This window comes from Priapulus caudatus, unplaced genomic scaffold (genome assembly GCF_000485595.1).
Source record: "Priapulus caudatus unplaced genomic scaffold, Priapulus_caudatus-5.0.1 Scaffold125, whole genome shotgun sequence".
Taxonomy (NCBI): domain Eukaryota; kingdom Metazoa; phylum Priapulida; class Priapulimorpha; order Priapulimorphida; family Priapulidae; genus Priapulus; species Priapulus caudatus.
In genome coordinates, this window is record NW_014577186.1 from 305,690 (window position 1) to 318,939 (window position 13,250).

At 43.2% G+C, this 13,250-nt stretch overlaps 1 protein-coding gene across 1 annotated transcript; it reads left to right on the plus strand.

Moving 5' to 3' along the window:
* Window positions 1-557: 557 nt before the first annotated feature.
* LOC106805717 (homeobox protein orthopedia B-like) lies at window positions 558-9,279 on the plus strand. The gene is given in 5 exon segments (XM_014807419.1): window positions 558-699; window positions 2,820-3,130; window positions 6,726-6,731; window positions 6,733-6,795; window positions 9,235-9,279. Coding segments are annotated over 5 exon segments (525 nt in total). The 5' UTR covers window positions 558-599.
* The last annotated feature ends 3,971 nt before the right edge of the window (window positions 9,280-13,250 follow it).

Genomic DNA, 13,250 nt, shown 5'->3' on the forward strand with positions numbered 1-13,250 from the left:
AGAGCATTAGATTATTCCACTGAACTCATGAACATATAAGATGTATATTATGATCTTTACTAAGATCGACAGCAGAATCGAGAATATTAACCTCGAGCAGTTTCCGAATTTATAAACAATGATTTCGCTATCTAATATTGTATATCTAATATAATATATATAAACACACACACACACACACACACACACACACACACACACACACACACACACACACACAACCACGTGGCGGCCATGCATGCATTAGGCATGAGGCGTTTATCCGTGGATCAGCGGTTGCGACGACAACGGCGTGTCCCGTGGTTTGTTGATGATGGCGGCGGCGGCGGCGGCGGCGGCGGCGGCGGCGGCGGCAGCGGCGGTCGTGCGCTTTTCTGCCGCGTGCACATACCGCGCCTCACAGCCGCCATGCCGTACGTCGCGCATTATCCACGACGCTGCCGCTGCGGCCTCGGCGTGCGGGCCGAACGCTGATCACTGATTGGCTAGTCACACCCACTGCGAACACATTATACCGGCCGGTGTCATCCTTCTCCAGTCCGCGACCGCCTCACATTCCCTGTGTAACTTGCTTTTGTCGCAGGTGATTTTCGGCGCGGATGGATCCTATGTCGTATGGCACCAGTTCCAACCCACTGGGAAATCATGGCCTGCACCCGTCTCAAGCCGAAATACTTACTGGCATACCCATGGGCACACGTAAGTAGTATATACGGCTCCAATTACATTACCGAACACTATAAATTAGCTCCTGTACCTTTGATAGGCTTATCGTTTATTAAATTTAGCAGCGCGGGATTGAGAGCCATTGCGGCAAATTTCGTCTTTCAGCACCAATATCGGCTAATTTTGAAAAACCACTCGCGGCTACTGCAAGTAATTGCCGTCGGTAATGCATTGCTTCGCAACAAGTCGAGGCGATTCTTCGTTTCCAGTTCTCGTTTTTCTTCGCTCGGAGCAGTACCCCGGTCCCGCCATGCCCTGGCCGCGAAGGCCGTCGGACAGACGTTCCTTTGCAATGTGCGCGTTCTCGTCGATAACCTATCTCTAGGCTAATTGTTCGATATTGTGTGATCGCGAGTCGACGAGATTATAACTTGTTGTTTTACTTCGGATAGTGATTAGTAAGTATAGCGTTGACTAAGATGTAGCAAACCGATCGCTGCTTTTATATGATCGTGATTGTTCTGATGTTTTATTCGCTATCTCGGCTGTCAGTTCTTCCGGTAGTTACGTTTAATGTCGAGATAGTATTGTATACGAATGAGCAACTATTGCTAGAATAATCCAATCAGCTATGTGTGCGTACTTTGTGCGCTATCTCTATAATATCTCGACACCGACCAACGCGCCAATTTGATTTGCATGTCATTCTCTTCCAGGCGCGTTGATTTGCAATGATAATAGTAACAATCATAATAGTGATAGGAAATAATAGTTATGATAATAATAATAATAATAATAATAGATAATAACAGTATAATTGCGATTTCACAATTGCACTAGGTTCTTATCTACATACAAATGATGTAAGTTTGTTATAAGCGAGGTTTTTCCTATGCATGCAGTTACTTGAGCGGGCGTCTGTTACCTGCAATCAATGCAATATTATTTACCGCCTTATTTACTATACATCGTATCGACGCGTTTACTACAGCCGTTATGCGACGTGTACGTACGTCTTCAAACAACACTACGCGGCAAAACTCAGTACGTCTAATGCAGGCGTGGTGTTATAGGGCCTCGTCACAAAAAAATATAAGCGTTTCCACGATAGATTTTTTCAATCCTGCATACCCAATATATATATATATATATATATATATATATATAAGCAACTGTATCTGTGCAAGACATACGTCCGGTACGACGCCTCTGTGAGAAACGCGCCGCGGTTAATACGTTACGTATTTTTTTCCTATAGCGAATTAGCAATGAACGGATTTTTGCATTTCGTTGACGTCGTGCGTCGCGTGCGAGACGCTTCGTGTTTAATTGATTATATGCGCGGCGGGCGCAATCGTTACGACCGACGTCGGCCGCCGCATGTTTGCGACAGCGGCATAACAGGCGTGCTGGTCGCCGATCGTGTGATAATGGCTGCATGCGTGCGTGTGCTCGCGTGCGCGCGCGCGTGTGTGACCGCCGCGTCTACCTTTGACGCGACAAGCACAACGAAAAAAAAACGCAGGACGATGCTCGACGCGTTATTTTAGTCGATCGCGTCGTTCGCTCTGGGGCCGAATTTCCAGATTTTTTAAACGTTTGGTATTCGGAGAGAGTCGGCTTCGATACTAATGCGAATGAATACAGCCGAGCTGGCATTGGTTGCACCGCACGCGCGGAGAACGACGGATTATTCATTATTCGTATTTCATGGTGATTTACGACTTCAAGGAGCGAACATAGACGCGCAGATGCTGTACACGCGCTATGGTAGCATTGTTGTATCTTTGAAATCTTAACGTGTGATTTACTTACGTGAAAGTGAGGTTAATTTTTCTTAAGCGCTGGTTTACTTGATTACTGCACTCGCGATGCGATATATCGCTACTGTTCCCTCAGTACATGACTTAATTAGTATTGATTGACTTGTTTGACAATTTACGACGCATTCATCAAGGGTAATCTCAGCACAGGGTGGATTATTATTCTAATCATCAGTTGATTAGAGTGATTATATACTCGCTCGTCATTTTATAGGGCGAAAAGTGGGTATTATACTCTCACAACATCATATATGCAGTGATAAGATCATCAGCGTTATCTTCTTTCATGTGTTCATCGGATTTGTAACTCGTGTCTCATTTCTCACGCAGCCGGCAGTAGCTCCGACAAGCTGAAGTCGGAGAGCCTCGATCAGCATCAACAGCAACATCAGCAACATCAGCATCAGCACCAACAGCAGCAGCAACAACAACAGCAGCAGCAGCACCAGCCACCGCAGTCGGTCGGTCAGAGTTCGGACAGCACGACCGACAAGCCGACGAAACAGAAGCGACACCGCACTCGCTTCACTCCGGCCCAGCTCAATGAACTCGAGCGCAGCTTCAACAAGACGCACTATCCCGACATCTTCATGCGAGAGGAGCTGGCGCTGCGCGTCGGACTAACCGAGTCCAGAGTGCAGGTAAGAAGCCACAATTAAGCCACCGATTAACTACTAGATTATTTTTATTTTCATTTAGAGATCACGGCGCGGACGCACAGACAAAATAAAGGTCGGGTGCCGTGATTTGCAGCCAAATTAACCTGATTATTAGACGCTAAACTATTATTGTCATCATGCATGCGTGGAGCGACAAGGTGTATAGGGAGCAGTTCTTTAATAGTTCCTAATTAAGTCGGCTAATACGTGATCACTTACGTTGATTAGACCTGATTCCATCACTCGCTGACCCTTTTAAAATAGCAGACAGGCGTGCTCAGCATAAAATTATCAATATATAGGGTGCAAGCCAATACTATAGCGGTGTCTTGTTTAATATGAATATGTATAATTATACATAGTAATTATACTAGACATATATTATATACATGTGCTTGTGTGTGCGTGCGTGTGCGTGCGTGTGTGCGTGCGTGTGCGTGCGTGTGTGCGTGCGTGAGCAAGGATACATGCGTGCGTATGTCCGTCTGTGCTTGCGTATGTCCGTCCGTCCGTGCGTGTGTGTACGATCTGGTAATCTGTTACAAATGCAACTAGAGTCAAATCTGCTGATGCATGATTAATGCCTGGAAGCATTTCAATCGTGCATTGATATATTGCTGCAAGGTTGAGATATTACACATGATATCCAACAAAATACTGGATGATATACTAATGTTAAAGCGTTTATTGAGACGTAAACTAACCAATTTTTGGTGTCATAAAATAGAAATGGCAAGCAAATACTGACGAAACACAAATTCATTTCAGAAGCCTTACCGAATAGTTTCGCAAGTTTGTAAGAAATACATTAATTCGATTTTAATTATCGGACAAAAAATATCGGTACATGTAGGTCGTCAACGTAAAATTTGTAGTAATTCTTTGTTCATATTTTACTAGTACTCATTTGGGGAAGCACAAAACATTAAAATATGATATAGATAATATGATATATAGTCAATTATATAGATGGATTGCTACATATCTATATGTAAGCAATACATCACAATTATATTACATTTAATTTATAAATTAGTACGGAAATGTAATATATTAGTGTGTTGCCATACAGTGTCTAGCATGTTATATAAATGTTAGTTCGTGTATCGGTATATGTGGACTAACCATAATAATTCTACAACCAGATATATCGTTGGGTGATAACGGATGTAACGGCGTGCATAGTAGTATTCTATACGACAGCCATAATAACCCGGGTCCGCTTTATGCTAGGGCGATTATAAAATAATCGGGTTGGGCGGCGCTAGCCGTGTAAAGAATCCGCTGTAGTGGTTCGTGGTGATGTACTGCTCGTGTATCGTGTTGCCGCTGCTCCCGCTATAAAATGGCTGCCCTCCTTTTCGTCTGTGCGCGGCGCTTCACGACTCTGCTTTCGAAGCAGACAACGCCACAATTACTGCTGTGTTCGCACTGGCGCTGCGTTGAGTTTGTTCTATGGCCGGAGTATATGTACGCAGTAAATACGATATCGATATGGGGTTTTTCGTAGATATAGTAATTATGGAATAAACGTTTGGTAGAATTTTTGTGCGTACAGATTAACATTAGAAGTATTTACAACGCGCAAGAACGATAAAACGGAAAAAATGTGCTTAATGCTCCCATAAATTGCTATAGCTATTCGATTTCTAAAGCTTTCGAGCTTCTCCTATTTAAGATTTATAACATGTAAGCGTTAGGGCGCACGCGTGTATATGTGCGGGTCGGTGCGCGATCTATCTATCTATCTATCTATCTATCTATCTATCTATCTATCTATCTATCTATCTATCTATCTATCTATCTATCTATCTATCTATCTATTTATCTATCTACCTATCTATCTAACTATCTAACTATCTATCTATCTATCTATCTATCTATCTATCTATCTATCTATCTATCTATTTATCTATATATCTATTTATCTATCTACCTACCTACTTATCTATCTATCTATCTATCTATCTATTTATCTATCTATCTATCTATCTATCTATCTATCTATCTATCTATCTATCTATTTATATATATCTATTTATCTATCTACCTACCTACTTATCTATCTATCTATCTATCTATCTATCTATCTATCTATCTATTTATCTATCTACCTATCTATCTAACTATCTATCTATCTATCTATCTATCTATCTATCTATCTATCTATCTATCTATCTATCTATCCATCTATCTCTCTTCTCTCTCTCTCTCTCTCTCTCTCTCTATATATATATATATATTATATATATATATAGATAGATACTAGATAGAGTATCAGATATGATAATAATGATTTAGATAGGGTATATCGCTCCTCTGTCGTGTCTAATTGTCTGTCTGATCTTACCGCATATGATTCAACAATCAATAATAATACTTACATTACCCCCCCCACAATTTTAAAAAATAGCACTAGTAAACAACAAATAATACTATCGTTTCGTGGTATTGTTAAGTTTAATTTCATACTGAAATAGATATTTTCAAGTAATTCTACGCTGATGGCCATACTAAACGTCTGCGTTGTCATTAGCTGCGAATCAGAAGGCCTTATCACGGTGTTTCTGCACCCTGATGTATTTTACACCTCTCCAAATAACAAAAATTTTTTGAAACGAATGGTCCGCAAGTGCCCAGTTAACCACATATTAATGAAGGCTTGTCGTCGCCTTCTTTGTTGTGTTCTCTTCGGTCGGCGGAAACATAATCGGACAAACTCCATCAGAGTGACTGTCAGGGACTCATTTAGGGTGCGTTGAGTCAGAGATCGCCATGTCCTTTTGTCATAAATCTTTATCTGTGCAAGCGCCTTATAATCCACGCTTGATGAGAGTCTTTATTACGCTAGGAGCGTGGTGCATGCTGTATTACGGTGTCGTATAGCATCGGGAGAGAGGCGTTGCATTTGTACGAGTAAGCGTCGCCTATACGCGTGACTAGTGCCTGTGTGGCATCTGGAATTCAGCTACACGCAATAAAAAGTGAGACGCGATGTTGATAGCACCAGATCGAGTAGCTGTCGTCGCTGATTTTAACTCTCTGTCCTGTTTTTATTAATATATATATATTCTAGATAATTTCTGCGCGCATTCTAGAATAAGAGTGTGTACTGTATTTTACTTAAAACATCAAGAGACACTTTAAGCTGCATTGCATATATCGCTGGTAATCATGCGACAGGCTCCGGTGTGTAGTGTGCTGTGTGGGTGTGTTTGGTCTGGTGTGCTGTGTGTGTGTGTGTGTGGTGCCTCCGTGCGTTGCTGTGCGTGCGCTTGTGTGTGTGTGTTGACTGATGTGTGCGGTGCGTGCGTGACGTGGCGTGCGTGTGCGCTGTGTCGATGTGGTGTGTGTGTGCGTTGCGTGCGTGTGTGTGCTTGTGTGCGTGTTGGTGTTGTTTGTGTGTCGTGGGTGTGTGTTGTTGTGTGCGCTGTGTTTGGCTGTGCTGTGGTGTATGTGTGATGGTCGTGTGTGTGTGAGCGCGCGTGGGATGTGGGTGAAATAAACCGGAGCTGGTATCTCATCGCCCGCACGTGCTCGCGCAGCTAGCGCTGCATAAACGCTACGTGTTTTACAGGTGTGGCTTTCAAAATCGTCGCGCACCACAGTTGTGGAAAAAACGCAAGAAGACGACGAACGTTCTCAGGGTAGTACGCTTTCCCGTAATACGGGCGGGTCTACGGCCCGTGCTTTACCTGGGTGCTAGTGCACCGGCTGTGCCAACGCCGCCGCTCATCTCACCGCCCACGCCGGCTGCTCTCCTGGGCGTGCAGATGCTTGCCGACGCGCTTCCCAGGCGCTCTACAAACCCTGGCCCGTCTGCACCACCGTGGCCTGCCTAGACTCTGCGTATCTCAGCGGCTTCGGGATCTCAGAACACGAGGGACTCCGGGACGCGTTCACACTTGCGTGTGGGTCCTCCATCTAAAGCGCGCTACACTCCTCGCGGTTGCAGCCGCGGTTCAGCTCTTGAATGTAATATTGCTCGGACTCAGCCCAGGGGCTCGCTCCCCGCTGCGATGACGCAGATGCCGTCGGGGAGCCGACTGTCGCTGCCCCGGCCAGGCTCCCGCAGCGATGTCCCGCGCGAGTCGTGCGTCGGCGCGGCCAACGTCGCGGCAATATGGTCAACAGCGGCAATGCCGGCTCGCTCTATCAGTCTCCCTACTCGCTGACTCGCTCTTCGCAGGCGCGAATTCGTTCCGGCGCTGCACAACGACCTGTCGCATGCCGGATGAACCGTCGGCTCGTCTGTCGTCTAGGCTCTGACTCAGGCCTGTGCCTCTGCGACGAACGGGCGACGCCTGGCTGGCGCTCGTCAGAGGAGCCTGTGGTAGCTGATGTCACTCTCTAGGGTTTACCGGCAGCATTGCCGCCGTGTCGGGGCGGGAACGGCCTTGCGAGCATACGCCGCCAACCCCGTCTCTGCGCTACATACGTAATAACTCGGTGGTATGGCAGCGTCCGCGGCTCACGGGGGCTTCCGATAAGCGAGATATAGATATATAATGAATTCACTCCGTAACATGTTCAGTGTACCGACCCGTATATATATATATATATATATATATATATATATATATATATATTTATATATATTTATATATATATACGTGACTATTCAGCCGGCGACATTCTATCAGTGTTTTTCTCAGTGGCAGTTGTTTCGTGCTGCCGTCAAGTCAAGGTTGAGTATTCATACAGAACCTTCATAGGTGAGCACATGCAGGTGTAACTCCTCTATATACTCACATTACTCGCCTGTGTGTCGAGTCTATTATCGTTCCCTTTACAAATGCATCGATGGCAACATATTCATCATGTCAAAACATTCGTAGCCAGACTATTTGATGTTTTCAGGAACTTATATACACGATGATATTAGTATAGCATTATCCGGCGCTATAGCATTATACACTAAACACGACTAGCATTTAAAAAGACAAATTCGTTTAAATAACAGCTTCTCACAATTTCGTAAATCAAACACTTACATTGCATGCAAGATTCCCACTACCATTAGTCACAATAACTAGTAATTAATAGATTATATAACTATAATTATAATTGCAATTATAATTATATACAATTGTCATACACAGACCCATGTATTTTTGCAGCTTTGGATTAGGATTTACAAAAACAGATCAATAATATTTCTTTGTTGACAAATACTTGGCTGGAGTGTCGCGTGCATTTTTATTAAACATTTTTATTAAAAGGAACAATAATAAAAATATTTTTAGCCCTTTTCAACTTTAACTGCGTTACAATTCGCGTATAATATGCAGATATAAAGAGGCACATAAAACCTATTATTTCATATCTATGAAATCCTGATAATATGACTCTGCCCGCTGTCGATACACTGAGATAACGCCGAACTCTCTAATATTGGCAGTATAGTGAATTGCTAGTATTCGTCACCGCCATCTCAAGATAATGCTTGTCCGTTTTCCACATCTCCGATTTTCCCATGTGCATAGTTATGGAATGTGTTAAATGTAACGCCTGAGTTATTTCCTACGAAATAGTCTACTGTAAAAAAAAACAGCTACGGTTTCCATCTGGTTTGTTCTCAGGTAAGCTGCATGCTTATTTTCTGCATGATAAATTTGGCCTCCCGTTGCGACGGAGAAATATGGCGACGCGTAATACAGACGATTGCGACAGCGCTAGAAAAAAAGAAGAAGCTACTCTCCGTGCGATTTTGTAAAAGCTACACTTGCGCTAGACAGACATGAACCTTTGCAAACACGGGCATGCGGTAGTATCAGTTTATATGTTATATTACCCGAGACGTGACTAATAAATATAGATATTACTTGAGCGCGCACGTATTTTAGGCGCATGTAAATAGAACGAATTTAATCTACTCGCTATTGTCATCATCTGGTGAGATAGTTATTCTAGTGTTTCTTTTAACATATTTATAACGATTAGGTATTCTACGATGGTCATATAGGCTGTTTCATGTTTTTCGTTGTCTTATTATGATATGGATATGACGCGCAACGAGGCAGATGGTCGTAAACGATGATCGTAGTTACAACGTATTCGTATTTGTTTCTTTGCCCAATACGTAGAATGTGTTTTTCGTAATCATCAAGTATTACACCCATGTCGGATAGATATTTATTGACTGCTCCCTGGTTACTGCCACTGATTCGACATTCTCCTGAAATGCGTATTCGATATTCGTGTAAGCGAAACCCGTGCTCACACAGGCGCGCGAACGCGCACGTACCACGCACGCACGCACACATACACTCACGCGCGCACACACACACACACACACACACACACACACACACACACACACACACACACACACACACACTAGCGAGGGCACACACGCACACATTTTTATTTATTTATTATTATTATTATTATTATATACTATGACTTCTAAATCACTCAAGTAAGACAATACATTATTTTGTATACGGGTTATTTACGCTAATTAAGTTATAAAAAATTTGAAAGTGTAAATGGTTTCCAAGGAGTGACGATATTCACAATTTATCTATAATAATAATGATGATAATAGTAATAATAATAATAATAATAATAACAATAACAATAACAATAATAACGGAATATTGAACTCGCAATGTACGTTCATACAAAATTTGTGACAACAAAGTATTTCATGTACGCATATACTGCTGTTTTCATTAAAAGTGACAATTTTAGGATAACGCGTTAAAACATTGTTATTGCATAAAAATACCACGATGAGCATTCTTTTAAATGACACAATTTTATACAAAAGAGAACGTTGAGTTTACGATAGTTGAAGGCATATCCTGCCCTCGCTGTGCATGCGCGTGACATTATGAAGAACTGTATATTCAGTATATAGGTATAAGATTTCACGTGTATGTGAATGTTCTTAATTTACACGCAAACAGGATTCGTCTTTGGCAACTGTTCGCGTAACTGAATGCAACGTGCAGATATTGCGAATATTATATGTAACTACTGATGCGTGTCGTGGTGATTGTCCTCTCTCAGAAGAACTCAATGTTAAACAACTATTTGGTTCACTCATCTACGCCTAGCTTTGGGTGCAATGATTGCATGGTAGATACGATCGATATTTATTTACGAATACATCGATTGCGCTAGCTATGTACAAAAATGTTGATGATTTTTGGAAGGTAAATTGTGAACCAAGTGTTATGTTCGTAGACGCGTAATAACAAGAGTTATCGATTCAAGTAATATATTAGTTTAGCAGACCAGCTAGACGAACAGCATCTAACCGCTGGTGGAAATCCTTACACGCATAACAACGGATATTTTGCGATTTTCGGTGAAGTAGAGACAAATGAGCGTGTCAAAGCGAAAGCCTTCCGGTATATATGCGTGCAGTAATATGTACGTTTATAGCGGAAGGAAAACGGCCACACGCCGTTATTCAATAAATTTATCGGAATAACAATCAGTACCTCTACCAAAGTCAGGTTCAATCTTTTAACGAAAGCACACTTGTGCTCTTCGTCTCTTCCTTAGAGCAATGCTAATGTCGACATGGAACATGGTCGTCCCACTCGACCGACGTTTATGTGCAGAAACATGAAAGTGTCCGTAAATATAAGATGTGTTTTAAAACTCGTTGTTGTTTTTAATCATTGTGTTTTGCAACTGGGGCTACTCGACGTGTAGATATGAGTGTGTGCTCGCTTGCAGCTGTCAACAGCATATCTAGTGCATCGGTGTGTACAGATCGATTCTCATCTATCCTACTTCTATATTTATTAAGCACAAGATAGAACGTATGTGCGCCTGTATAACATTCTGCTACAGCACAGATTAAATAGAAGAGTGTGGTAACAAGTGCTGGAGCTCCGTTGCTACTGAGCGTGAAATTTTACAAGTAGGTTCATGCACGATTAGGATGCTAGTTAACCTCATTCAAAAACGGATTTGTCACAAAGCAAAGCCTCAAGTATTGCTTGTAATAATTTACTCTATAGACGAATATTAAATCGTCATCGCTATAGCATACGCTGCTGATGAGACACTGCATGACTGTATTATTACTTTGCAGAGGTATTATTCAGTTTTTTATACTGACAACGCGATCGGTGTAATGTCAGTTTAAATCTATGCGATTTAGAAGTAGATCGTTTATTCGGAAGACATGCGTTTACGAAGCATCGTTGTCATGTATTGTGGATGACTATATATGAAAATGGCGCTGAAATGTGAATTTATGTACAATTTTGTATGTATATTACTATGGCGAGCACCTACTTTCTACAGTCTTGTATAGAATGAGTAATTGTAAATTGTACATTGAAGAAGGGCGAACGGTGAAAATTACCCTCAAATTGTACCGCGACGGTAATAAAAGAAATAAAAAATATAAAAAAGTCGGCACTGATCAGGTGGCTCGTGATACAATTGTCATATTATTATATATTGTTATTTAATATTTACCGCACGTAAATCTACGACATCTTGAACATCGGTTATTATATTTATGTACAAAGCGTCTATATAAGTCATCTATCTCTTGTCGAAACATGGCCTACACTCCTGCACTTACACTTCAGCAAATGCGAGGTTTTAATATCGATTTTCATCAATACTCATCCACTATGAAATGCAGCTATTTGTTCATCCAGTCTTATAGCAAGGCCAATACACAACTCAGTCGCACACGTGCGCTCATACACATGCATACACATATGCACGCAAACGCGCAGGCACGCACACGCACGCACACATACAGGCGCGCATATTACTGCGATCTCGTGAAGAACGCGCCTAGCGCTGCCTTGCCATCAACCCAACACAGAGCGATGCTTAATGCATAGCTACCTACCGAATGTCATGAGCACGATGACGTCACAGCACCCGTGCAGACGACGGCTGTTGCTGCTGCTGCTGCTGCGTGCAGAGCGACTCGGCGCGCAAAATTGCAGGCACCTGATTTAATGGGCTTGTCCCGCACATCGTTTTGATATCGCGTGCCGAGATGTTCGCGATGGTTTTGTGACTTAATGGTTTTACCTGTAAATAGCATGGCGTGTAATTAGCCTTGTTTATTTCATGTCGATTTTCCTCGGCAAATGTACCGTGAAGACTGCGCTGCGTTTCCGCGCGGCGTGCGCGCTTCACTGAGCACGGCGACGATGGGTGCGCATCTAGGCGTCACTCAGCGGCCGCCTGTGCACGCGTCGATTCATGCGCGCTTCGTTCCCTTCAATTGTAGGCAAATAAAGAATAATTCGTTACGTGAATCTATATCCATTTAGGCTTTGTTGCCTAAACAAGATACACATTCTGAGGCGCACTAATTGTGCAGTAAATAAACAGAACTTTGTTACCCAGCTATATCCATTTAGTCGTAGTTATTGAAGACGACTTTTAGCTTGTTGGTTTAGAAAATACGAGACAGATGGGCCCCGCCATGACTCAATAGGACGAGGCAGGCGTACATCGACGAAGAACACGACATCATAATAATACAGCCTATACCTGGGAACCTCGGCGTTTTGTTGCGTGTAACGCGGCGAATCATCGAATCGCAACATATATATATATTATGTGTGTGCATGTGTGTGTGTGTGTGTGTGTGTGTGTGTGTGTGTGTGTGTGTGTGTGTGTGTGTGTGTGTGTGTGTGTGTGTGTGTGTGTGTGTGTGTGTGTGTGTCGGTGTGCGGTGTCGGTGTGGCGTGTGCGTTGTGCGCTGTGGCGTGTGCGTGTGCGTGTGCGTGTGCGTGTGCGTGTGCGTGTGCGTGTGCGTGTCGGCGTGTGGCAGTGTGCGGTGTGCGTAGTGGTCGGGCGTGCGCGCGCGCGCATGCGCGTGCGTGTGTGTGTGTGTGTGTGTAGTGTGTGTGTGGTGTGTGTGTGTGGTGTTGTGGCCTGCATGTGTGTCGTGGTGTTTGCGTGGGTGTGTGTGTTGCGTGTGTGTGTGTGTGTGTGTGCGTGTGTGCGGCGTGGAGCTCCCTCTTCCCTTTCTGGTGTGTGCGTTGCGCGCGCTTGCGTGTGTTGTGTGTTGTGTGCTGTGTGTGTGTGTTGTGTGCTTGTGGTGTGTGTAGTGTGTTGTGTGTGCCTGTGTACATGTGTGAGTCCGTGGTGTGTGTGA